The sequence below is a fragment of the Emys orbicularis genome, chromosome 14 (genome assembly GCF_028017835.1).
Source record: "Emys orbicularis isolate rEmyOrb1 chromosome 14, rEmyOrb1.hap1, whole genome shotgun sequence".
NCBI classification, from domain to species: Eukaryota; Metazoa; Chordata; order Testudines; family Emydidae; genus Emys; species Emys orbicularis.
The window spans coordinates 28,362,515-28,389,724 of NC_088696.1; the positions used below are offsets into that span (position 1 = coordinate 28,362,515).

A 27,210-nucleotide genomic window follows, 5' to 3' on the forward strand; every position below is an offset into this window, starting at 1 on the left:
CTATACAGATGAAACCGTGAAACTGGCTATAAACAAAGTACTGTCAAAAATAAACAAACTGCAAAAAGAGGTTTCCCCCCCACAAATTACTTCCCATTTTAGTAAGCATAGGTGTTACTTGTAACTATGCAGTAAGTACAGCATTATCTTACAGAAATGCGATAGTGTCCCTTTTATATTTTATCATACTTTTTTAGATTGAAAACTATCAGAATTGTAACTTTTGCTGTCTGTATTTGTAAGCTGCATTCTCTATTCAGAACTGCTTTAAAAACATATTTTGAAGTCCATGTTCTTCAATGGGAGCATGATCACATGTTTTTGCTATTCAGTGAAATACGATCAGTGATCTTTTCTTGCACTCATTGTATATACTCTCGAACTGCAAGTTCTTTTAGGGTAAACATTTTTATTTGGTCTCTTTTTGCCTTGCTCTCTTCCAGTTTCTCTTGCAAGGAAAGAAAGTCTTTGCCAAGTTCATATGCCAAAGTGATCATTGTCCCTAACAATGGAACATAATACCTGTGCCCACCATGCATCTGTAGGCGAAGTAAAGCCTTTTCTCCATATTCATAGGCACTTGCTGGGTTCTCCAGGTCTTTGTGACACACAACTACAGCACAGAGTGTAGGGACTATTAAAACGGGGCTGTGTTTGGTTAATTTTTCCTGCAGAGCGACGACTTGCACAAGTATTTCCAAAGCTTTGGTATATTGGCCTCCCCTCAGACAGCCATAAGCTTCCTCCATCTCTGGTCTTATTAAGAAGTCGATAAATTTTTTTGATCTCCGGACACATTTCATAGAATACAGAAATCCCAGATAGTCCCTGAAGGCTAATTTTCTCTCATTGATCATTTCCTCTGTGAAGTTTCCAGTTAGGCACTTTTTGGGAAAGGTCACATCTTCTATTTCTTCATTAAAGTCCTTCAAAAGATTTTTGTGCAGTTTTTCAAAATCTGAATATCGACGCTCAATTACAGTTTTGTTGCCATCAAAACTGCCTGTCTGGATGATGATGATTTTATACAACTGGCAGGAAAAAAAAAAAAACAAGTAGCAAGAAATATTCAGTCTTGTTACATAAAACTGTAGTCTTGCTGAATGTTAACAAACATATTTTAAACTTTACTTTGGTTTTGTCTGCATTGGGATTTTGCCCTGATAGGACTGACACTGGGGCAGGTGTAAACGTAGACAAGGAAAGCCACAATTTGCACCAATGGAGTTTGTCCCTGCTTGAAAAAGCCTCCCCCTCATGCAAATTGCACCAATTTACATCTAATTGTGCTGATCTGCATTCTAGATGACCGTGTGCAGCACTGGTTCTGCTACATCAGTGACCGGCCACCAGTTGCTAGAATTAGAGCATATTCCCAATATAAACAAGGTCTTTGAGATAGGTGTCCATTGAGTCAGTAATTCCTAACCACTACTGTTTCAGATTGTTGTAACTAATACTTAGTGTTTGCATGTAGTGCTTGCATATAGGGCACCTTAGGGGCTTGATTTCAATAAGAAGGCACTCAGCACCTGGGGTCCTTAATCTGGTAAATTAGCAAATTGCTTGTAAAGGTTTAGAAGGAGTGCTTTAAATAATTTATGGTTCATTCATGTAACTGTACTCCTTAATAACACATATGGTTACTACAAACAATCATCCATAGCAAACTGAATGGATTTCCCAGGACTAATATTGAATTTAATATATTTTTCATTGGTTATAACTGTTAGAAATATTTCTATCAGATATTTCTGGGGATTTCTGGGCATTATTAATGCTATGGAGGAGGAGGAGAGAGCTGGAGGGGACATTTGGTATATGCAAAAATGAGATGGAGGAACTTCAGAGAGATTTTTTTCTAAATCATTGTCCTATTATGCAAAACCTACCACTTTATATAAATACTGAAAAAGTGAATGCCACATTTCTAAAACAAACTGTTTGCTATCCAAGATCCTTCAGCAACCTCTAGCAGAAACACTTTTTACACAATAATTCACAATTTAACAGTACTCAAGAATAAATTTCTCTGAATTTTGCACTGACCTTGATAGCAAAATGAATTTAGTAAACATGACATTAAAAAAAAAAAAAAAAAAAAAAAACTCTCAGAGCTGCAAAACAGAATTTTGATGCTACATATTCTTCAAATAGATTTCCACCCAGGGCCTAATCCAAAGCCTAAAGTTGAAGAAGTCTCCCATTAGGCTAGATCAGGGGTCAGCAACGTTTGGCACGCGGCTCGCCAGGGTAAGCACCCTGGCAGGCCGGGCCAGTTTATTTACTTGCTGACGTGGCAGGTTTGGCCGATCGCGGCCCCCACTGGCCGCGGTTTGCCATCTCGGGTCAATGGGGGCGGCGGGAAGCCGCGGCCAGCACATCCCTCGCCTGCGCCGCTTCCCGCCGCCCCCATTGGCCCGGGACGGCGAACCGCGGCCAGTGGGGGCCATGATCGGCCAAACCTGCCGCGTCAGCAGGTAAATAAACTGGCCCGGCCCGCCAGGGTGCTTACCCTGGCGAGCCGCGTGCCGAACGTTGCCGACCCCTGGGCTAGATCCTCCGCCTGTATAAATCAATGTACTTCCATTGAAGTCAGTTGGGCTATGTCAATTACACCAGCTGAGGAGATAGCCTGAATGGGTTTTGGATTGGGTCAAGATGTTACTCACAAACAATCTCATCCTGTTCCCAGTGAATTAAATGGATTTAGGCCCACAGTTTGCTTAAGTCAAACTGCTCCTTTGTGGAAATGGGCATTAGATGTTACAAACCAATACTAGCATAAGAAACTCCCTCATTCTGTTATAAAAGACATTCTCCATCCTTTGATTTTAAGCCTGATAAATCATCATTTTAGCAAGCTTCTCTGTAGCTTCCTAAAGCCGAGGTGCCACTGCTCTGATCTCTTTTCATTCATTAACACTGTGACGTTTTCCTATACTCTGCCCTGCTCCCTGCTGATAATAAAGTACCTACTGGTTATGCAAATTCATAACAACATTGCAAGAGAGCAAGAAAATTGCACACAATGTAAAAGATGATTTAAGAAATCTGACTACCAAGGGCAGCTGAGTGAATAATTCACAACAAACAATCTGTTAGATGAATTTATCCCTTATCCCCTCCTCTCCCTCCTCCCCCCCTTCCCTGGTTTGTGGAATGTCCATGAGCAAAAGAGGTGATTTCCTCTAATAAAAACATTATTCAAATTTGCTCAGCAATTTTTTTAAGGTGAAATATCTTTAAGTAGTTATTGATATTGGAGCGAAGTTCTACCACCCTCACACACACTACGTGGTACCTTTATTCCTTGAGCACTTTTATTGAAATCAATGGGACTATTCAGGAAGTCAGATATTGTTCAACCTGTGCAAGGGTAACAGAATCTAACTGGAACATGTATAGTGTGTGAATCTCCTTTGAAAATATAAGATCATACTAGGCCAGACTCTGAAACCTTTACTCACATGCTAAATAGCACCTTATTCCAAGAGGAGTCCCACTGGGATCAATACACCAGTGGGAGTAATAATAATACATAGTTCTCAGCACTTTTCATCTGTTTACCTCACTTTACAGAGGAGGTAAATAGCATCATTCCAGTTTCACTGCTGCGGAAACTGAGGCACGGAGTAACTCACCCACAGTCATCCAGCAGGTGAGCGGCAGAGTTGAGAATAGAATCCAGGTCTCCTGAGAGCTCAGCACAGTGAGTAAGGATATCAGAATCTGGCCCATTGTGTTGGTTTTCCCCTCTTGACATTCAAATGTTAGATGAAAGAGCAAATTGTTTACACTAATTGGAAAAATGTGATTAATAAAAACATGGTTTTTTTTAGATATGATCAATAGGGGATTTTTTCCCTTAATGTTGATAAATAGATCTGAAATGTCACAACAGTAGAAATGCATAATCACAATCGCACAGTGTCAGGAAATGTCTTATCCTTTTCACTTACTATTGTCCTGCCCCTCTCATGCTTTTTGTTTTTAAAAAAAAAAAGACTACTGCAGAACTGTGTGTGCAAGAGGATACAGTCCAAAGCTGGTCTAGTTGTAGGATTGGAGCCTTAGGCTTTGTCTGCATATGGAAATGTGTACTTACACCAGTGCAAACCTCAAATTATAGGTATGTTATACTGCCACAATGTGGGGCTTACACCAGTGTAGCTTTGATGTGCTTGCATCAGTATGAATTGACTACTCTGTGTCTTGTCTTAGTCTTAAATTGTAAACTCTTTGGGGGCAGGAACTGTCTCTGTTTTGTTTGTACAGCGCCTGGCGCAATGGAATCCTGGTCCATTACTAGGGCTGCTGCGTGCTACAATCATACAAATAACAATAATGAAGACAGGGCCTACAAAATTAGCCCTGTTAATGTGTTTTTTTTCCCCATTGGTGCAGTCTTTATTATGAACTGCTTGTTGAAGGGCTTTTTTAGGGCAAGATTCTGCCAACCATGCTTGCTTTAAGTACTACCTTACTCTAAGAGTAGGTACTACCCAATGTGAACAAGGGTTGCAAATACGGTTGCCAACTTTCTAGTCGCATAAATCCGAACACTGTAGCCCTGCCCCCTTCCTCGAGCCCCCAACCCTTCCCCACCCCTTCCTTGAGGCCCCACCCCCCACTCACTACATTCCCCCTCCCTCGGTGGCTCGCTCTCCCCCTCCCTCACTCACTTTCACTGGGCTGGGGCAGGGGGTTGGGGTGTAGGAGGGGGTGATGGCTCTAACTGGAGGTGTGGGCTCTGGGGTAGGGCTGGAGATGAGGGGTTTGGGGTGCAGGAGGGGGCTCCGGGCTGGGGCAGGGAGTTAGGGTGTGGGAGGGGGAGAGGGCTCTGGGCTGGGGGTGCAGGCTCTGGGGTGAGGCCAGGGATGAGGGGTTTTGGGTGCAGGAGGGTGCTCTGGGTTTGGGGGGGGGCTCAAGGTTGGGGCAGGGGTTGGGGCTCGGGATTGAGGCGTGGGCTTACCTCGGGCGGCTCCTGGGAAACGGCGCAGTGTGGGGGCGAAGGCAGGCTGCCTGCCTGTCAGGAGGCTCCACGCGCTGCTCTCACCCGCAGAGAAGTGGCCAATGGGAGTGCGGAGCCAGTGCTCAGGGCAGGGGCAGCACGCGGAGCCCCGTGACCCGCCCGCAGCCTCCCTGCCTAGGAGCCGGACCTGCTGGCCAATTCCGGGGTGCAGCGCGGTGCCAGGACAGATAGGGACTAGCCTGCCTTAGCGCCGCAGCACTGCTGACTGGATTTTTAACGGCCCAGTTGGCGGTGCTGATCGGAGCCGCCAGGGTCCCTTTTCGACCGGACGTTCCAGTCGAAAGCCGGAAACCTGGTCACCCTAGTTGCAAAATCTGGTCCTGAGTGAGGCTTTCAGGTAACAACCCTTACCCATGATGTACAGACATCTGCAGAGTGAATGAAATTGTTACATATTCATTTGTTAGCTTACCACATATTTAGATAAGTACTGTTCTACAATTCTGGTTGATGGGATTTCAAAAAGGAGTTTGACTTGTCTACAGCGGCGTTTCTCATTCCTCCAGTAGTCCTGAAGCTGCTTAGTTGTCATTGACGAGCTGGGACTTGGGGAGTTACTGGTACCTAAAACAATATATTTAATATCTCATGTTGTAGCCAGTGCATCTGGGAAGAAAATCTGTGTACATTCACCAGGAAAGTGGAGAATTGAATTTCTGATACTATATTGCATGAATAATGTGTATATCACTACTTTTAAGACTGATAAAATAAGATAGTTCACAGCTAATAGGAACAGCTTTAGGTCATCTAATTGTGAACACTGTGTTGCTCTGAAATTGGAAAGAAAATAAACGGATTACACAAAATTAAACTCATCTAGTCCACTGTAAAATATGAAGGCTTGTTAGTAAAGCTTGTTAGTAAAATCCTGATGACAACAACTTTGCCTGAAAAAAACATGGTGAAAAAATATCCTACAAGCATATTGTAGAGCTAGGTTGTGAGTTCACTATAGGTGAACAGGCTGCACTCTCCCAGGAGTAGCCACAGGGAGGTCATGACTCACACGTGCCTCTGAGTCACACTGTCCTCCTGTTTACTTTTTGCTGGGGCAGTGGCGGGTCGAGGTGCGGGGGGAGGCAGGGGAGAAAGGGAAGGGGTAGTATATGGATGGCTCATATCTGCAGCAAATTCTGAAACCCCCTGCACCTGCTCATGTGCTCTGGGTTGATGACTAGGGGGGGTGAAGCCAAGACTCCATCCATACTCTGCCCTTTCTGTTGGCTCCAGGTAGCAAGTGCAGGAGCAAAAAGGGAGTTCTTACTGCCCCAATTCCTTTTTTTGTACACTTGGTCCAAGCTACAATCTAGACCACAGGTCATAACCAAAGCCAGAATATCATTTGTAAATGTAAAAATGGGGTATAATAGGCTGGGAAGTTAATTTACGGGGAAATTGGGACTAGATTTTAGCAATGAAGGACATTTCTGTCTTTGGAATCCAGTCCTGATAATTTTGTTCAGGTGAGCTATGGTACAGCAATGTGGATAATGTGGGACATCACTACAACTGCTGTTTCATATGGGCATATCTGGACTTTCCATCACTGAAATTATTTGTCTAGACAACCTAGATCATTATGAGCAAATTATTCAGCATTGCAAACAATGTAAATGCATGGTCACAAATGGATAAGAAGGAAATCACTAAACACTTCTATTTTTCACATTCAAATTGTAGGTGCCCAGAAAGTCCCTTAAATAGTTTAATTTTTTTAACCCGCTCTTTAGGTTAAAATACCATTAAAACGAGTTTCTCTTCCTCAGGGTTTGACTCAGCCTTTCCTAAATGTATGGTTTTAAGGAAGGTGTGCTGTTCATGACAGCATTACAGAAAGAAACATGAATAGTCAGTTTTCTTTTAAATAAAATCCATACCTTTAAGAAATTACCAATAAATGTATTTGCACATCTGACAGCATTGGAGTTCTTAGTCATTGTACAAGTTCAGTGCAAACCTCCCCACACACCATACCACAGCGTGCCTTCACCCTAGCCTGAAGAGACTACTACCATGGAGTGGAAGTGGTCATTCACTTTTCATTCCTGTTCTCTCCTTGGTCTCTGTGCAATGTGTTGGCAGATTTTTGTGGACTAAACTGAGAGCACCAATTTATTTCATATAGGCCACCTAAGAGGCACCAGATGGTCATGGTAACTAACTGTGTAGTTTAGAACGGAGTAAGTTTTTGAAGAAGACTTTTGAAAGGAAAAGCTTGTGCTTCTCTCTCTCTCTCTCTCTCTCTCTCTCTCACACACACAGACACACACACACACACAGACACACACAGAGAGAGACTGATTTGCCATTGCATTACTCCTGTGTAGCTCCAAGTTCAGTAGAATTATGCCAATGTAAAACTGGAGTAACGCAGGAGTGAATCAAGTGCACTGTTTGTAACTCATGAGACATGTAGCACTGATAGCTCCATGAAAAATAAGTAGAATAAATGGTGGGTCCTAACCTGAGAGAGCAGCAGTTTCTGGGTTGTCATTGTTAACTTGAAATGAAATTTCAGCTTCGATTTCATTTTGTTCTTCATCTGACTGAGCGGCTGCAGAACATGTAGTTATGTCAGTTACGGGCTCCCACTGATCTCCTTCTGTTGTGTGGTGCTGGTCTTTGTCCATTGCAAAGCTGTCGCAGAAGGAATACAGAATCACGCACTTCTCATCACCAGATACATTAAGAGCTGTAGAAGTCTCCCAAAGTCTATTCTAGATAATTGTTTATTTTATTGAGTTAGGGCTTGATCTGACCCCCACTGAGATAAATGAAAAGATTCCCATTGATGTCAGTGGGCTGAAGTTTACAGAGCTGCTAATTCCTCAACACCTATGTGCTTAGACACAAAGTTAAAGAAACAGACATTGTTTACAAATAGCCACAAGGGATAGCAATAAAGGAATGCTGCAGCTGCCAATAAGAGTGCTGGGACCTATATGGTCATTTTGTCAGGAATTAAGATCAGACAGACAAAAGCAAGAACTTAAGCCAAATAATATGTGTATTTAAGGTGAAATCCTGAATCCATCGATGTCAATGGGATGTTTGCCGTTGCCTTCAGTGGGGCCAGGATTTCACCTCTTGTATTATGCCTCAAAGTTTTCTGGATTTGGCCACAGATCAGTTGTTGAGGGGAACAAATTCTGGAAGCCCTTAAGGGAAACAGCCAGACTGCTGGAGAGTTTACCCCCCAAGATTTAACGGTCTAGCTGTGGCGGCATAAGCAGTAGCTCAGGCTAGCTGCCCGAGTACATTCAATCACATCTGAGATCCTAGGTATCTAGGCTAGCCCAAGCCGCTGCCTGTGCCACCACAGCAACACGGCTGTTTTTTAGCACGCTAGCTCAGTCAGTCTATGTGAATGTACCCAAACTGGAAGTTATGCCTCCTGCTGCATTGGAGATGAACCCCTGAATCTGTCAATGGCTAGGCAGGTGAATTACTAAGTTTTCTATTTATTATGTAACAGCATGTTCCTCCTGTCCCCCTTGCTCGTCTGTTTCAGCTACTTGCTGTGTCTTGTCACAATCTAGATTTGTAAACTCTCTGGGGCGGGACTTGGGTTTTGTGTGTGTGTGTGCATATGTGTGTTTTAAACTATACGTTTGTATAGAGCTTATTATAATAGGGCCCTAGCTCCTATATGGCAGTACTCCAATACAGCTCCCTAATAGGGACCTATAGGCACTACTATAATATAAATAACTATTTATAACATCATTGTGATGAAAGGGTTTTAAAAACTTATAACAACTTTGTCAGTGATTTGTGTTTGATCAGTTATGTGAGATGAACTTTTTTGCTCACAGTTTGGCTAAAAAAGAAGGAAAGACAAATAATATAGGTTACTTTAAAAAGTCACAGCTCCCATTCCTGCAGTAAAACAAAAGATTAGTGAAAGATGTTATTGAGAGTGAACTGCTGCAGTATGTTTAGGAAGTGGGAGTCAAGACTGCTTGGTTCTCACTTCTGCATAATTTAAGGATCTTTGTGTACAATCATGCAGTGCTGTACTTAGAGGTGGGGGAATTCCTTCATGGACTCTCTTGCAGTCTATTGTATCAGTAGACATTTACAAGGTTGCAAAAGCACTTACTTTAATCCCTCCCTGACAGTAAGGTGGCGCAGAATTGAGGAGAATGCAGCTTCCCCAGCTCTACTGAAAGTGCTGAGGGAGAGCTGCCTCTGCTCCCTGGCTTGGGCAAGCAGAATTCCACAAAACTCTCCCTTTCTCCTTGGCAGGGACCTGATTCAAAGTCCATTGGCTTCAAAAGGTTTTTGGATCAGGCCCCTGATGCAGTGAGAGGTGCAGTCACAAAAGTGAAATACCTGCAAGCTGCATGGAAACTTTTTTAAAAACACCGTAATAGAGGCTCAAACTAAATGTGTACCCCAATTTAAAAAACATAGTAAGAGGACCAAAAAAGTGCCAGCAGCGCTAAATAACAAAGTATAAAAGAAGTGGTTAGAGGCAAAAAGGCATCTTTTAAAAACTGTAAGTAAAATCCTACTGAGAAAAAAAGAAAGGAGCATAAACTCTGGCAAGTCAAGTGTAAAAGTACAATTAGACAGGTCAAAAAGAATTTGAAGAGCAACTAGCCAAAGACTCAAAAACTAACAGCAATTTTTTTTAAAGTACATCAGAAGCAGGAAGCCTTCCAAACAATCAGTGGGGCCACTGGATGATTGAAGTGCCAAAGGAGCACCCAAGGAAGATAAGGCTTGGAGAAGCTAAATTAATTCTTTGCATTTGTCTTCACTGCAGAGGGTGTAAGGGATATTCCCACAATGAAGCCATTCTTTTTAAGTGATAAATCTGAGGAACTGTCCCAGATTGAGATGTCAACAGAGGAGACTTTGGAACAAACATATACATTAAACAGTAGTAAGTCACCAGGACCAGATGGTGTTCACCCAAGAGTTCTGAAGTTCAAATATGAAATTGCAGAACTACTAACTGTAATATGTAACCTATCATTTAAATCAGCTTCTGTACCAGATGACTGGAGGATAGCTAATGTGACACCAATTTTTAAAAAAGTCTCTAGAGGGGATCCTGGCACTTACAGGTTGGTAAGCATGACTTCAGCACTGGGCAAACTGTTTGAAAGTACAGTAAAGAACAGAATTATCAGACACATACATGAACACGATTTGTTGGGGAACAGTCAACACGGCTTTTGTAAAGGGAAATCATGCCTCACCAATCTATTAGAATTCTCTGAGGGGGTCAACAAACATGGACAAGGATGATCAGGGGGATATAGTATACTTGGCTTTTCAGAAAACCTTTGACAAGGTCCCTCACCAAAGGCTGTTAAGCAAAGTAAGCAGATAAGAGGGAAGGTCCTCTCATGGATCAGTAACTGGTTAAAACACAGAAAACAAAGGGTAGGAATAAATGGCCAGTTTTCAGAATGGAGAGAGGTAAATAGTGGTGTCCCCCAGGGTTCTGTATGAGGACCAGTGCTGTTCAACATATTCATAAATGATTTGTAAAAAGGGATAAGCAGTGAGGTGACAAAATCTGCAGATGACACAAAACTACTCAATATAGTTAAGTCCAAAGCAAACTGAGAAGAGTTACAAAGAGATCTCACAAAACTGAGTGACTGGGCAACAAAATGGCAGACGAAATTCAATGTTGATAAATACAAAGTAACGCACATTGGAAAACATAATCCCAACTATACATACAAAATGATGGGGTCTAAATTAGCTGTTATCACTCAAGAAAGAGATCTTGGAGTCATTGTGGATAGTACACTGAAAACATCTGCTCAATGTGCAGCGGCAATCAAAAAAGCTAACTGAATGTTAGGAACCAGTAGGAAAGGAAAGACAGAAATATCATAATGCCACTACATAAATCCATGGTATGTCCACACCTTGAACACTGCGTGAAGTTCTGGTCACCCCATCTCAAAAAAGATATATTAGAATTGGAAAAGGTACAGAGAAGGGCAACAAAAATGATTAAGGGTGTGGAGCAGCTTCCATATGAGGAGAGATTAAAAAGACTGGGACTTTTCAGCTTGGAAAAGAGGCGACTAAGAGGGGATATGATAGGTGACTATAAAGTCATGAATGGTGTGGAGAAAGTGAATATAGAAAAGTTATTTACCCCTTCACATAACACAAGAACCAGGACTCACCCAATTAAATTAATAAACAGCAGGTTTAAAACAATCAAAAGTAAGTTCTTCTTCATACAATGCACAATCAACCTGTGGAACTCCTTGCCAGGGGATGTTGTGAAGGCCAAAACTATAACAGGGTTCAAAAAATAAATAAATTCATGAAGGATAGGTCCATCAATGGCTATTACCCAAGATGGGCAGGGATGCAACCTCATGCTCTGAGTGTCCCTAGCCTTTGATTGCCAAAAGCTGGGACTTGATGACAGGGGATGGATCACTTGATGACTACCTGTTCTGTTCATTTCTTCTGAAGCACCTGGCATTAGCCACTGTTGGAAGACCGAATATTGGGCTAGGTGGATCAATGGTCTGATCAGTATGGCCATTCTTATGTTTCTATGAATGTTTTCACTGCTCTTTCAGTCTTTGTCAACCACTGCTCATTGCACATTCAAAATAGCCAGTTATTTAATGTTCAGTTAGTCAACCGAGTTTGATTTATTACATTGAATTCCCAGAGAAACAAGTTCATTTTATAGACTATATACTTGAAAAACCTTACTTTTTAAAAATGGGAATGTGACCATAAGAATCTCAAAAAAGCAGATTAAATTATAAAATTTACCTTAAACACCTGTAAACTAAAAATGGCTGACCAAATTTAAACTAGATTTTCCTCCTGAGTTGCAAGTTTATATGATGAGATACAGCAGAGTGATATTTATGTTCAAGATATAAACCTCTGAAAACAAAATTGTATAATGGAAATACTGACATGCCCATAAATACAATGGTTCTAAAGGTGCCATTATGGTGATGAAATAGGCCCAAACTTCATTGTTCATTGTGTTCAAAAGTATAATACATACTTATATATATATATGAAGTAATATTCTGTCATTGTAACATACAAAAATTAATCTAAACTATTTAAACTAATCATTAAACTACTATTTACCTTAACATCTAAAAGCACAATAAAGTGAAATCTGCACTACCATTCACAAAGACAGTCTGTTGCTTTAAACAGGTTGTTTCATGGTAATATTTATACTGAAAAATATCATTCAAAGTTATTTAATTGAATGCTTATTAATATTACAAAATATAACACACAAAATGCTGACCTTTGAGCTTCTGAAGAGTTTTCAAGGGTGATGAGATTGCAATGCGAGCCTTGCTTTTTATTTTCAAAACACAGAAAAACATGTCTGTTGTCTTGTAGCAGACAAGCTCTTTATTTTTACAGAAAGGAAGGAGGAAGTCTTGCTTAAATCTGACTTCCTCATCCAGTTGGTTTGTTGTTTTAGTGGGTGGTTACCTCAAAATGAAAGTGGCTATCTGCCTTGAGTCGTTTTTCATATAGTTTACAAGCAGGATAAACCTAATCCTGTTCCCATTGTTATACTTTTTTTTTTTTTTTTTTTTTTTTAACAACACTGCAATTTACAGACAATGCCAACTTTAACTTGGATTATCTTGGTTTCTGTCACAAGTCTAGCTCTTTTAAAGTTAGATGTATGATTTGCTTACATTGTGAACAGACAATCATGGGTGAAATCCTTGACTTCAATGGAGACAGGATTTCACTCATGATGATAATATATAGCTATATGAGAATTTCGAATTTTAAATCTGCCTGTTTATATGTAGCCATATTATTTTATGGTACTCAAGGGTCTGAATACTCTTTGGTCTTGCTAAAGGAAAGTGGCAAAGAATCTCTTTCAGTGTTTTAAGACCTATATGCTCAGTTATTTCAAAAGAAGGAACTCCTAATTAAATATCCTGCAGAAATATAAGCACATTGTTATTACCAGCATTGTTCACTGACTATAAAATTAATTTTTCAAACTTTGACTTGATTACTAAAACCTGTCAAAATGATAATTAGCAATGTCATAAAATTAACAAAATAAGCATATCAATGAAACTCTGAATATCAACACAATAAAAATGTAATAATGTATGTCCCTTTATATCCCCCGTTTCATTTAAATAATCAAATGAAGCATGAAAAATGGATTTAAGAGCACAAAAGTATATTATGCAGGTTCTGCCTGAATGGGAATTTTTTTTAACGTTTAAGCAAAAAGTTTGGCTGTTTGGGAGTACAAGGAGAGTGGGGGGGGGAACCTTTTCTTATTGTAAAAAAAAATATTCTTGCAACTTGTATTGAACAGTACGTTTGAGAGTTCTGGTGAAAAATTGGTTTTGATTTTCACTTGCACAACAATAGTGCAATTTTAGTAGTGGTAGCACACATTCTGAGGGAAGAAAAGATTTTCTAAAAGGTTAATTTAGCTGACTAATTAAAAATTATGGAAAGTTAGTAGTGATTGATGCCTGGATCCACATGCACTGGCTCATTCATCATGCATTTTGTATGAAATACTTCCATTCACTTCATTTGTCTGGCATATACAGATTAGTGCACACTAGTAAAAGATGATACATGTGTACCTAGGATATAGAAATAATTGTGATGTTATATTGCAGGGGTCGGCAACCTTTCAGAAGCGGTGTGCCGAGTCTTCATTTATTCACTCTAATTTAAGGTTTCGCGTGCCGGTAATACATTTTAATGTTTTTTAGAAGGTCTCTCTCTATAAGTCTATATATTATATAACTAAATTAGTGTTGTATTGTAAAATAAACAAGGTTTTCAAAATGTTTAAGAAGCTTCATTTAAAATGAAATTAAAATGTTGATCTTACGCCACCGCCCCGCTCAGCCCGCTGCTGGTCTGGGGTTCTGTTCACCTAGGCCGGCAGCAGGCTGAGCGAGGCCTGCAGCCAGGACCCCGGCTGGCAAGGGTCCGGCAGCCAGAACCCCAGACCAGCAGCAAGCTGTGTGGGGCCGGTGGCCAGGACCCCAGACCGGCAGCGGACTGAGCGGCTCAGCTCACTGCCGCTCAAGGGTTCCATCCGCCGGCTCCTGCCAGCCGGGATCCTGGCTGCCGGATCCACTCAGCCCGCTGCCAGTCTGGGGTCCCGGCCCTCCCCACATACAGTGGGTACCTACCTTCTCCCTGGTTCTGGACATTCTCTTCCTCTCTCTGCACTGAGCTGAGGGTGGCAGTGCACTGAGCACAGGGCTGGGGGTGAAGGGTCGGGCCAGGAGCTAAAATGAGGGAGGGGGCTCAGGGTTGGGGCAGGAGGTTCGGGTGTGGGGCACTTACCTGGGCAGCTCCCATTTGATGCAAGGGGTGCAGATGGGAATGTGGGGGGGGGGGTGCAGGAGCTCCCGTTTGGTGCTCCGGGTGGGGGTGGGGATGTGGTGGGTGCATGGGTGGGGTGTGGGGGGGCTGGGGATGTGGAGCGGTGCAGATGTCAGGGCAGGGGGGGGCTGGGAATGTGTGGGGATGCCAGAGTCAGGGCTAGGGTTGTGGGGGTGGGATGAAGGAGTCAAGCAGAGGGCTGAGTGTGTATGAGGGAGGTACAGGGCTCAGGGCAGGGGTCTGGGGTGTGCGCGGGGCTCAGGGCAGAGGGCAGGGTGTGTGTGTGTGGGGGGTCAGGGCTCAGGGGAGAGGGCTGGGTGACTGCCCCCCTAAGAACTCCCAACCCCCCAGCTCCTTGTCCCCTGACCACCCCCTCCAGAGACCCCCCACCCTAACTGCCCCCCCCCAGGACCCTCCTTGCTCCCTGTCCCCTGACTGCCCTGACCCCTATCCACCCCCCGCCCCCTGACAGATCCCGGGACTCCCATGCCCCATCCAACCCCCCCTGCTCCCTGACTGCCCCCTTCATTGATGAAATTGTGAAAAGTGTGTGTCAAACTACAGTGCCAGTCCAGCCCAAAAAACTACTTCATATTAATTTGTATAATGTTTAAATGTATAATATTGTTTAATTTGAAACTGAGATTTGTTTTGCCTCAGTTACTATTGTAAAAGAAACAGTGTAGTCTGCTTCCTTTGATCAAGAATGTGATTAATGAAATTTATTTACACACCTTGATGGAAAGTGTTCTTGTGTCAATGTTAAAACAAAGGCAGGGCCTTTACGGTGGGATTAATTTAATAATGTACTCACTTTAAGGCCCATTTACGCTGCCATAGCGATATAAAGGGACCTTAATGTTCTGTAAAATAACAATCAGGCACCTTGTTCCTTCTCTGATTTTTTCATAAAAGTATAACTAAAATTCAGGATCTTTAAATCCGTGTGATAGAAGTCATTAAATTTAGCTTGAGTAATGAGGCTATTCTATATACAGAAAGTAGATTTGCTAAATGAAATAATGTAGTCATTTTCCTCCCAAAATACCTGAAAGAATCAGTCCATAATGTAGGTGGACTACAAATTTGTTCAATTTGTTTTTGAATTACTGAAGTACAGATAGGAAATGCAATCACTCCTAATATTTTAGATGTTTCATTCTTATAACTTTAACAAACAATCCAATTTTATTTTCAAATGTGATTAAGATATTCTCAGATTAAGATTTATATGCCAAATTCCCAGTATAATGTATTTATGGGCAAGTTATAAACCCCATGAAATTTGGGATAATAGGATTTATAATGGACATATTGATGCATTCTATAGCGACACAAAGGGAGCCCTAATAATGAAGGAAAATGCTGCTGCTTTGTATAGATAGCCATCTTGAGCATTAAAAGAGTATAACTTGGTGTTATTATGTGCTTTTACCTTGCAAAATGAAGGAAACGTAGTGCACAAATCTCATTATTTTTTCAGCAGAGTCTATTTTTGATAAAGTAAATATGACTTTAAAATGCAATTTTACTCTAAAAAGTGACTGTGTAAAATGATACTGTGGTGAGATTGCATATTCATTGTGTCTCACTAATTACATAACAAATTTAATCCATTTGTAAGGAAAACATATTTTTTCTTACAAGCAGTCAACCCAACTCACCTTGGATTCTGACATTCAGACTGAATCGAGTCCATCTCACACATCATCGCAATAACAGAGGGTCCTTACTTGTGCCCTCTCTCCATTTTACCGAAAAGTGGTCATTTTTCAGTTCATAAATTTTACCACAGTTATATTCTCAAGCCCTGATTCTGGCTGCAGCTGAGCTTTTTGTTGCTTGTTTGCTAACTTTGCATCTACTGGGTTCTGGAGACCTCTGGGGACCAGAATAAAGTACCCAGTGTAAACTAGGACAGCCCTAAGGATTGTTTAAATTAATGCTGTGTTGCAACAATTACTAAATTACATTAAAAAAAAACATATTAAAGGAACATTAAGGATGCAAAGTCAAGCTCTGAAAAATTAGGAAATACCCAATGTAAGGTTGCCTGTGAAATCTTAATTTGGACTCCTTCTGCATGTGCATTATGATACAGTCTTTAATTACATGAGATCATACTCTTTTTTCACAGCTTTCTATGCTTATTGGGAGCTCGTTGCTGGAAGCACAAGCTTCAGAGAGGGCAAATGTTTTATATGTTTTAAAATAAAACAATTATTTAAGTCACCAGTTAAAAACAGTCTTATATGCCTAAAAGGATGAACCATAAATTTGCCTAAAAATAAATGCCATGGTCCAGAAACCCAAAATAAATAATGAATGAGAGAAAATATTTGCTTATATATATATATAAAAAGAGGGACAGTTAAGCAGCTGCTAAGTTTGGATTTTAATACATTCATGTATATGGTAATCTTATTTTATAATACTATTTTGCACTTTCCTAAGAGTCTGAAGCATTTTTAAACTGGATATTAAGATTAGAGGAAGTTTAATGTTCACACAAAGATGAGTGTAAGTATCTTTGCCATAAAGTCTTCACTACTGAGTATCCCATGAAGCACTATTTAAAATAATTATCCTATGAGGTCTGACTGACAATGCTATAGACTGGGGAAAAGTTGATGCAGGAGAGGCTCTGAATTTACTTACTAGAAGAAAAAATTTCAAGATATCAAGTGGATTTATTTAACTAATGTACAGGTGCCAAATAATGTATTGACCACACATATGCTGTATAATTAAAGTGTTATCCTGCCAAAATATTTTGTCAGGGCCAATTCAAAGCCCACTGAATTCAACAGGAGTCTTTCCAATGATTTCAATTATCTTCAATTCAGGCCCTTAAGTCCCAGTTATGCTGACTGTAGGCAATCTAGCATGCAATATTAATTGGATTCTTCACAAGAATAACAAATGATTTAACAATACACCCTTAGCTTTTTCCAACTACATAAAACTCATGTAGCAACTGACATTTTGTGCATTGCAACATATTGTCTAGTTAATTAATAAAAATAAACTTCCTTCCTGTTGTATCAACATGTAAGTGAACATTTTGCATAAAAATGCGCACCACCCCCAATTTGGATAAATGCAGTCTAACTGGTCTGTGAATGTGCAAATGAGGTAAGTGAATGTCCGATGCAGCAGCATGCATGGATATCAGGTAACCATACAGAAATATATTAGATTTGCACTTACTGTTTCTTTTATGTGGAATTGGATGCTTTCACATTTAAAGAAGTGTGGTAATCAAACTGGGTATTTGCACATCTAACAGTTAGTGATTGTATCTGCATCACTGATTGGGCATATGTGCACTGCACATAAGTTCATTACACATCTAAGGTGTGGGGTGTGAGACTTTAGGCATGTTGAGTAAATGCACATCTGAGGGAGGGTGAATATATAGGCATGATGGGCTATTCCATATCTAATGGACCATGTTTTGGACAGACATGGCACGTCATTATACATCTAAAGGGTGAGTATGTACTTGTACAAGAAAGGTCACTGCAGGTTATCTGCACAGCTACAGCTCACTGCATATCTAAGGTGAAGATGTAGCAATTTTATCACAGATCTTGCAATATTTGGTGTTTCTCTTCAATCCTCAGGTTCCTGTAATTTAGTGAGAATCTCTGTTTTCATTAAAAAAGTGCTGAAACCAGAAATATAAAAAAATCTCCAAACTATGTTGAGTTTAAAAAAAAATCCAAAACAAAACAGCTATTATTGTTAAGCCAATCTCATGATTTTGTAACACTTAGTATTCGCAATGCTGGTGGTATCATATTAAGAAGCCAGGGGCTGGCGTGCTTGGGGGCACATTATGTCATGCATGTCTAAGGGGAGAGTGAGTTTGCGAGTGTCATGTTCGTTTAGGCATGAATGCAAGAGTACATCAGGTCATTGGATATCTGATGGGGGCATCTCAGGTTATTAGCAGTGTGTACAGATGCATGTGGGGTCCTTGTAGAGCTAAGCAGCCCTGTGTAGTGGTTTGTGGGTTTACATGGGGTTACTGCATGTCTCAGGGGCCCAGTGTAGAGGTTGCTGTTGCCAGGGGCACATGGGCTCAGTGTGCACATCTGGGGGTGTTGTGATAATTGGGCCTACAAATTTACCTAAATTGTAAGCTCAACTGTGAAAAATGAATGACAATTCATAAAGTGCCACAATAACCTATAACAATAAATGATGATGGTAAAAGATGCAAAAGGAAGATTGATTAGTACAAACAAAAAGCCCTACTGATAAAATTCAAAGATGGTGCCTGATAAACAAGAAAAATGTGGGACCAAAATTGGTGTATTGGAAATTAGGTCTAAGTAGTGGATAAACTAAGAGGATTGGCTATTCTTCCCATTACTCCCTTTTGGGGTCCTTAAAAGAAGAGACTGTGGAAAGAAAGCCAGCATTTTCTATCCTTGCTGTACTTTTCATTCCTTTTTCATGTGTGTTTGTCTTGTTTTGTCTTCTAGGAAATGGAATTGGCCTTTAACAGCAACAACTGCAGCTTCAGCCCATCTCAACTAACTTATTCTCTTTCCTCCAAAAGGATGGGTTTTACCCATGGGTGGCAGGTACCATAGGCTGGGGGATACTATGCCTCCCCAAACAGCCAAGTGTGGCCCCACCCAGACCCTCTCCCCCTGCACCCCACTCTGCGTGTGGCTCCAGTACCCCTGTGTAGTGGCCCTGTCTCAGGCTGGAGCCATGCCACACGTCCTCCCTGTGCTCCTCCAGGGCTAGCCTAGGGTGGGGGCTGGTGGCTGTGGCTCTGGGCTCCAGTGGGGGGAGGGGAGGCACAGAAGAGACGGGGCCTTGAGGGGAAGGGGCGGAGCTGGGGACTAGCCTCCCCAAGCTGGTGGTTCACAGGCTGCCCATGGTTTTACCATCTAAGAGGCTGTCCAACAAGGGGATGGGGGGGGGGGGGTGTCTTTCTTCAAACAAACAAAAAGAAACCTCTCTAGCTGAAAGGAAAGGGAACAAGGGATGTTAAAATGAAAGCCTTATTTGATACTTCACATTTCAAATGCGTTAACTGCCCCCCCCCCACCCCCCCATCTTTAATACAAAATGTAAAGGTTTGCCATGGCACTAAGCTGCCTGAGCCCTCTGTATGCCAAACATTGTTCAAAATTGGGGACAGTTACAGGGTCACATTAAATCCTGGGGGGTTTGGGGGCCCATATCTTTTGCCTGACTGAATGCAACAGGGACAGGTGCAGCTCCAGGGCCTCAGGGCCCAGGGAAGGGAGGTGCTGCTGGGCAGGTGTCAGGGCAGACCCCAGGGCTGGGCTCACTGCATGAGAAGGACTGATGGGTCTGAGCACCTGAACCCCTCCCCACCTACTGCCACTGCTCACTCTACTACCCCCTGAGGACGGGGCTACTGCCTGCTCCTGAGCCCCGCCTTCGCTCCTCACTGCAGCCAATAGCCAGCCGGTTACTGAAAGAGTCAGCCAATCAACTTGTCCTACAGCCCACCTGGTTAAACTCTACCAATCGCTAGAGGTGGTTTAACCAATCAAACCGAAGAGTTCCTCGGCTCCTCTTACGTTCCCTTCACCCCCTCTCTGTAGCCAATCTGCGGCCGGCCTGGATTAAAGGATCTAGCCAATCAATCCAATCGGTTTGACTCCTCCCACACGTCTGTTCCCGCCTTCATCTGCGGCTCTGTCAAGCATGGAGGAGTGGAAATCCCCGCGTAGGCGCAGGCTGTGTGTGTCGGCCCAATAGGAGGGAGAGTGGCTGGCTCCGGGCCTTGCGGTTGGCTCCGGCAGCTGGCAGGGGGCGGTGCTGTTTGTGTAGCAGGGTAGGTTTCACGGGCCGGGCCGCCTGGCTCCTGTGCTGACTCTGAGAGAGCGGGTTACGGGCTGCGTCGCTCTGATGAGCCCCGCGGGGGTGTGAGCGGGCTGGGAAAGTCCCCGCGCCGGCGGCTCCGGGCCTGTCAGGAGGGGCTGCCTGGGCAGTAGCAACGCGGTGGCTCGCTGGGCCGAGGATGAAGAGGTGAGTGAGGGGCCGGTCGCGCTGCGCTTCGGGGCTGCCTCCCGCTCCCCTGGCCGTGGGGCCGGGGCTGGTCCCGCCTTTGGAATCGGCGGGGGCTGCGGACCGTGCCGGTCTGTATGTGCAGCGACAATACGCGCCCCCCCCCCCCCCCCGGGGCCGCGCTCGGAGGGCTACCAATGGACCGGCCCAGGATACGCGCTGCCAGACCCCTTTCCGTCCCGGGCGCGTAAAGCACGGTGCGGTTCGTCGGCTCAGCTGGCCTAGGGGGTTAGAGGTTGGCTATAGAGCAGCGTAGTGAGACTTGGGTTCTAGTTGAGTGTGTGACACCTCCTCTGTTAGGGCGTCTCACAGCGAGTTGCTTTGTTTCGCCTTTTTCACCAACGTGCAGCCTGAAGGTAGGTAGGCTGTGCTGCATACCTGAGATAGGCCCTGATCCCTCTGCTGGCTCTGGTAACTCATGCAGAACATTGAAGTCAGTTGGGTAAGAGGTTCACACTGTCAGATCTGATTGTAGGATTAAGGATTTAGCAATATAGTGATCCCTGCATTTTGTCAGGTGCACACTGAAATAGATAAGGGCTGTGCAGGGGGCACTGATTTTGGCCAGTTCAGCTCACAGGTTTAATCTAATGATCTGGTCACCAGTCATCCCATTTATTTAAAAGTTTCAACTGTTTCTTCCTTTACACAGGTGCACAAAAAAATAAGAAAAAAGTCTAGGTTAATGTAAAATAAAAATCTGTGTTTTAAAAAAAAAAAAAGCATTTAAAAGCAAGGAAATGTTTAAGCATATTTTATGCTGCTCAGAAAATAAACATTCTTAACGAGTATAGAAAAGTATATATTAACTCATAAAGCAAGAACATTAAATCTGACTGAAAATAGTGTTTTCATCTTTCATCTCAGAATATGAACACAATGCACAACCCCTCTGAATTAGAGACAAATGGCACATACTGACACACAAGTGTCATCCCCAAATCAAGTCCATGTACATATTGTACCAAACAGCTACAGTGTAGTGCTTTTTGTTTTAAACAAATTATATTACTAAAACATTCTTTTTAAAACTGAAAAATATATTTTTCATATTTTATATACTGCTAAAAAAAGTTAAGTAGTAAAATCCAAATAGTAAAAATACATTTAAAAACTCCAATAAGCCATTGGTCTGTGTTAAAATGCATGTTTTCACTTAGCAACTAAGCATTCTTTAAAATGCACATTTTTTTATTTTTATTTAATTTAGTATTGCAAACATGCAGCTTTGGCCTCCCTTGGAGGCTATTACATTTGCCCACTCAACTACTATGGGTTCTTCGACTTAAAAACATTTTTCAGACTGTTTGACAATCTTGGTTGTTTGCCCTGTACATGGGATTATTCAAAACATATTTAAATTCAGGAATCTACAAGATACAATTTTGAAACAGGTTGATCCAGTTTTCCCCACTTGTTCTATAGTCTGAATCAAGGCAATATACTTGTGTATACTCATGCTGAAACCTGATAGGAGATACAAACCACACTGCTTACTCCAAGTAATGCTATCACAAGGCAGAAACAAAGTTCTCAAATTTCAGAACAAACCTTTTTCTCAGTGAGATGATTCTCTGTAACAGTATATGCTAGTGACTCAAAGGGCGAGGTGGGGGGAGAGGAATTTAGGGAACTTCTGACTGGGCTAAGTACAGTGGCTTAAACATGTGCAAAGTTTCACCCTCTTAGCTACACTTACAAAGTTTCAGTCACTTGCTCCTGTGAGGTCTTTACTCCCGTTCAGAAGATGTTTTCTCTCTTACCCCTCAGCCCATTTTGGTACTAAGATAGGCTCAGATATCACAAAGATGGCCATGACATGAGAACCTAGATGGATAGAACAAGTTCTTAAGTATGTTACATACTGTCATACAAAGGGCTTAATATTCATCACCGTGTTGCTGTGCAATGTAGTAAATTACACATGCAAATGCTCATGGGATGTGTGTGGAAGAATGGATGGCAAAAGGGAGAGAGGGGCTTGGGGTGCAAGGAAGGGGAGGATCAATTATGGGGACAGGTAGGTGAGGGGTTAGGTGGGGGTCAGTGATAGGGAGTGGGAGGGGAGGAATGGGACAATGGGAAGGAGCACATGGGAATGAGTTCCAGGCTGGGAGAGAATAGGGGCAGTGGCACCTGTCAGCCCTACATTTCCCTCTCATGTGAGTGCTGGCATCTGGGAAAGGCGGCCTATCTTGGGGGAGAGGAGGTCTGAGCCTCTTCCCCTACCTTTGTGTTTGTGCCAGATCTGAGCACCCCATTCTCGTATACCCCTTCATGTGAGCCAGATATGGGGTACTTGCCCTTCTGGGGGTGTCTGAGTCCCTGCCCCCTGTATGTCTGCCAGGGTCTGGGGGGGGCTCCCTGTATGCTTCTATGGGGATCTAATCCCCCCCCATCTGCCCATCCCCATGTGATATCTGGAGGTTTGTGCCCTTCTGAAAATGCGAGCCCCTCTCCCTACCCTTCTTTATGTGATCTGGGATCTTAGGGGGCCTTGTCTCTGTAGGAGGATCTGAGCCCACCTCCCTATTTCGCCCCCTCCACATGAGCCAAGATTTGGGGAAGCCCTGCCCTTCTGGTTAGAACAGATACGCTTAGAGCATGCACTGAGAACACACTGCTGAGATGGGATGAGAATTTCAGAACGGACATACTTGATGCATATTACAGGCTCTCTAGCACTGGGGAAGGGGGATGAGACACCCACTGACATGAATGGAGCAGTTCACAATGGAGTTATTGTTTCAGGCTGTATTTATATCCAGGGGGTATGGTCTTTCAGCTGAGAACATCTCATTGAGATGAATAGGTCACTTCATACCTCCCTAGGCCTGCCGTGCTGCAGATGGATGTGTAGAGTCCTTTTCCTCTGTCCTCCTTCTGATTTCATATAATTATAGTGGTGCATCAGCATGTTTACAGGGATTGTCTTGACATTTGCATTGTCTCATGGGAGTGTAGGACCAGAGTTTGTGATGCGCTGCGCTGTGAAGCGCAAGTGTAGTCACGCCGCCAGCGCTGCGAGAGCTCTCTCGCAGCGCTGCAAGTACTCCACCTCTCCGAGGGGAATAGCTTGCAGCGCTGCGAGGGAGCGTGCAGCGCTGCAGGCGCTGATTACACTGGCGCTTTACAGCGTTGCACTCGCTGCGCTCAGGGGGGGTGTTTTTTCACACCCCTGAGTGCAGCAAGTGCAGCGCTGTGAATTGCCAGTATAGCCAAGGCCTTTGAGTAAGGGATTCCTGAGATACAGCCCCAACCCTGGAAAAAATCCAGTATTTCATAAAGTTGACAGATTCTAGCAGCTTGTAAGTTTGAAACCCACTGAGCCTTGTCAGAAATCTGAGAGTGAGCTGTGTAAACATTGGGGTAAAGCCACCTCTGTCAAGGTGTAGGTAGGGTTTGAGAGAGAAAGGTAATCTGAGTATGGAAGATAATTCAGAGAACACTTCAACTGTGTTTAAAAAGAAAATAAATTATACATGTGAATGCTTGCTTTGAGGGGAGGGTGATTGGGGTGGAAGAGTAGATGGGGAGTGGGGGGGGAGAGGTTTGAATCTACTTTGGAGGATGGGAGTGTTATGGAGAGAGGGATAAATGGCAATGGGTGATAAGGAAAGGAAGAGAGGGTTGGGGCTCAAGTACGAGGGGGGAAATAAGGATTGGTGGAGTGAGAGGCAAGAGGATGGGAGGGTTTGTATAGAAAGTTGGAGGTATAGGGGTGGGTGGGCCTGTTAGCCCAAAATTCTACCCTACCATGTGTGTGCTGGGATTTGGGTGGGTCCTACCTGTGCTGTGTGGTCTGGGATCAGGGGGACCTTGCTCCCCTTGGTCTGCTGAGCCCCTCTCCTTGCTCTTCCATGTGAGCTGCAAAATGGGGATAACAATGTAAAGTTCTTTGAGCTCTACTGATGAAAAGCACTATATAAAAGCTAGGTACTTCAGTAGTACATCCGCTGTAAAGCTAGGTGAGAACCACAACTGTCTAAATGATCACAGTCTCCTACCAGCTAACATGTCTCTCTCTCTCTCTCTCTCTCTCTCTCTCTCTCTCTCTCTCTCTCTTAAAATAACCCAAACCAATAACCCCAAACAAACAAAAAAACCACAGAAGGAAATTAAATGGCAAAAACTTTAACTCAGAGTTAAGGTTGCCCAGAGATAACTCATGACCTTTCAGAATGTTAAGTTCATCAAAATTCAAGCTCTTGGAAACAGAAATACAGGAAATAGAGAGTTAAGGTAAATGTCTGCTCAGCCTTAACTCTGCCCTCCTCAAGTGATGCCCCAAAACACCCATAACACACATGCTCGAAATCTGCCTTTTCATTGCAATGCACAAGCACTAACGGCACCTGTCCTACACTTACAACACTGAGCGTACTCCCCTGATAGATTACCACTTCTCAGAGTTTTATAAACTCTTCTTCTTTGCACACAGGATATCACCTAAACTTATGCTTTCTCCTGCCTATCATTAAATCCGCAGACTGCTCTCAATACTGACAATACTCATAGCTAGGGCCCTACCAAATTCACGGCCATGAAAAATGCGTCACGGACTGTGAAATCTGGTCTCTCCCTGCGTAAAATCTGGCTTTTTGTGTGCTTTTACCCTATACTATACAGATTTCATGGGGGAGACCAGTGTTGCTCAAATTGGGGGTCCTGACCCAAAAAAGAGTTGCAGAGGGGTCGCAAGGTTATTTTAGGGGGGTCACAGTATTGCCACCTTACTTCTGCGTTGCCTTTAGAGCTGGGTGGCCAGAGAGCAGTGGCTGTTGGCCGGGTGCCCAGCTCTAAAGACAGCAACCCACCAGCAGCAGCACAGAAGTAAGGGTGGCAATACCATACCATGCTATCCTTACCTCTGCGCTGCTGCTTTCAGAGCTGGGCAGCCAGAGTGTGGCAGCTGCTGACTGAGGGCCTAGCTCTGCAGGCAGCAGCGCAGAAGTATGGGTGGCAGTATCATACCAGGCCATCCTTACTTCTGCGCTGCTCCTGGCCAAAAGCTGCCGCTCTCCAGCTGCCCAGCTCTGAAGGCAGAGCCACCACAAGCAAGAGTGCAGAAGTAGGGTAGAAGTACTACAACTCCCCTCCCCAATAACCTTACACACACCCCCAACTCCTTTTTTGAGTCAGAACCTCTACCATGACAACACTGTGAAATTTCACATTTAAATAGCTGAAATCATGAAATTTGCAATTTTTAAAATCCTTGGACCGTTAAATTGACCAAAATAGACTATGAGTTTTGTAGGGCCCTGCTCATAGCTAAGGCTCAGACTTTGTGATGGAGGTCACGGAAGTCACAGAATCTGTGATATCCAGAGATCTCTGTGACATTTTCCACTTCAGTCCCAGCCGCTGTGGCTCCCCCCACCCTCTGTGGTTCCCAGTTGCCGTGGGCAGTGCGGAGGGACCCTTGTGCCCCAGCAGCGCCTCAGCACTCCTCCCTCCCCATTTTGTCAGTTATTTTTAGTAAAAGTCAGGGACAGATCATGGGCTTCTGTGAATTTTTGCTTACCGCCTGTGACCTGTCCTTGACTTTTTACTAAAAATAACCGTGACAAAATCTTAGCCTTACTCATAGCAAGAAACCACCAGTGCCTGCTGTTGACATAACCTACACAATTCTGTATTGAAATGATGCAGAGTGGAATCTCAGAGTAGCCAGGCACCTCTTTCCTTTGATCACAGGCATTGAGGGACTCAGACTGACATCTCCTCAGATCACAGCCAAAGCTGTTATGTTTCTTATATCACAAACAGATCTACCAACCTGTCCCATCTACTGCCTCCATTCAGTATTGATAGACCTAAAACCAGGAGCGCTGCCAGCTTTTCCACCGCCCTAGGCGGCGGAAGGTCCCGCCCCGAAATGCTGCCCCCAACATAGGTGGCGGAAGGTCCCGCCCCCGAAATACCGCTGCGGTCACCGCCTCCCAAATTGTAGCACCCTAGGCGACCGCCTAGGTCGCCTAATGGGTTGCGCCGGCCCTGCCTAAAACACTGAATGCAACTGGAGTGCATGCAGACAAATCCCAGTGGCTCTTGCCAGCTCCAGTGGGACTGAGTTAAGGTTGAGTACGTGTTTAGCTTAACTCTGTATTTCCTGGTTTTCAGAAGTTTGAGATTCGCTGAACTCTGTTCTGGATAGGCACAAGCTATCAGTGGGTAAACTTATTTGAACTAATTAAGTTTTTTGCCATTTAATAATTTTAAAAAAAATTGCTTGGTGTAGTGAATAGAACTTTGTAAGGCTTATGTAAATGCTGAATGACTGACCATAGACTGTATTAAGGATACCATTATATAATCTAATTAAAACTGTTACACATTTCCAGTTGAATTAAATGCTTTTGATTAAATCAGATTATAACATCGCAGAACTGGCCCAGTTAGCAAGCTATAGTTCATGTAATAGTTACAAAGGAGCCCTAATTAAATAGAGATTCATCTTTCCTTCTAAACTTTTGTGCAGACTGCTTTATAAATTTGTTTACACATTTTCTTTTTCATGTGTTTTCATATTTAAGTGAAGTATAAGTTTTAGATATATGAGATTTGAAATGGTTAAGGCCCCAATCCTGCAACAACTGATGTTTGTGGTTAACTTTACACAATGTGGGTAGCTCATTGACTTCAGTGCAATCACTCAGTATGGAAAGTTAAGCATGTGCATTAGTCTTTGCAGGATCAGGACATAAGATTGAATGATGAAGAATGGGGCTTCTGACTCT

General features: G+C 43.1%; 1 protein-coding gene across 1 annotated transcript; it reads right to left on the bottom strand.

Moving 5' to 3' along the window:
- Positions 1-362: 362 nt before the first annotated feature.
- On the bottom strand, positions 363-7,668 carry SNX20 (sorting nexin 20). The gene is made up of 3 exons (XM_065416864.1): positions 7,503-7,668; positions 5,448-5,599; positions 363-1,031 (listed from the first exon to the last, which is right to left on the bottom strand). The coding sequence occupies exons 1-3, from the start codon at positions 7,666-7,668 to the stop codon at positions 363-365; spliced, it is 987 nt and encodes a 328-aa protein (XP_065272936.1).
- Positions 7,669-27,210: the final 19,542 nt, after the last annotated feature.

What these genes read in the sequence shown, in the direction of transcription:
- SNX20 (XM_065416864.1), bottom strand. Translation starts at nt 7,668, where the DNA reads ATGGACAAAGACCAGCACCACACAACAGAAGGAGATCAGTGGGAGCCC. An exon ending in AGAAACTGCTGCTCTCTCAG is followed by an intron (nt 5,600 to 7,502) that starts GTTAGGACCCAC and finishes ATATTGTTTTAG; the next exon opens with GTACCAGTAACTCCCCAAGT. An exon ending in AGTACTTATCTAAATATGTG is followed by an intron (nt 1,032 to 5,447) that starts GTAAGCTAACAA and finishes TTTTCCTGCCAG; the next exon opens with TTGTATAAAATCATCATCAT.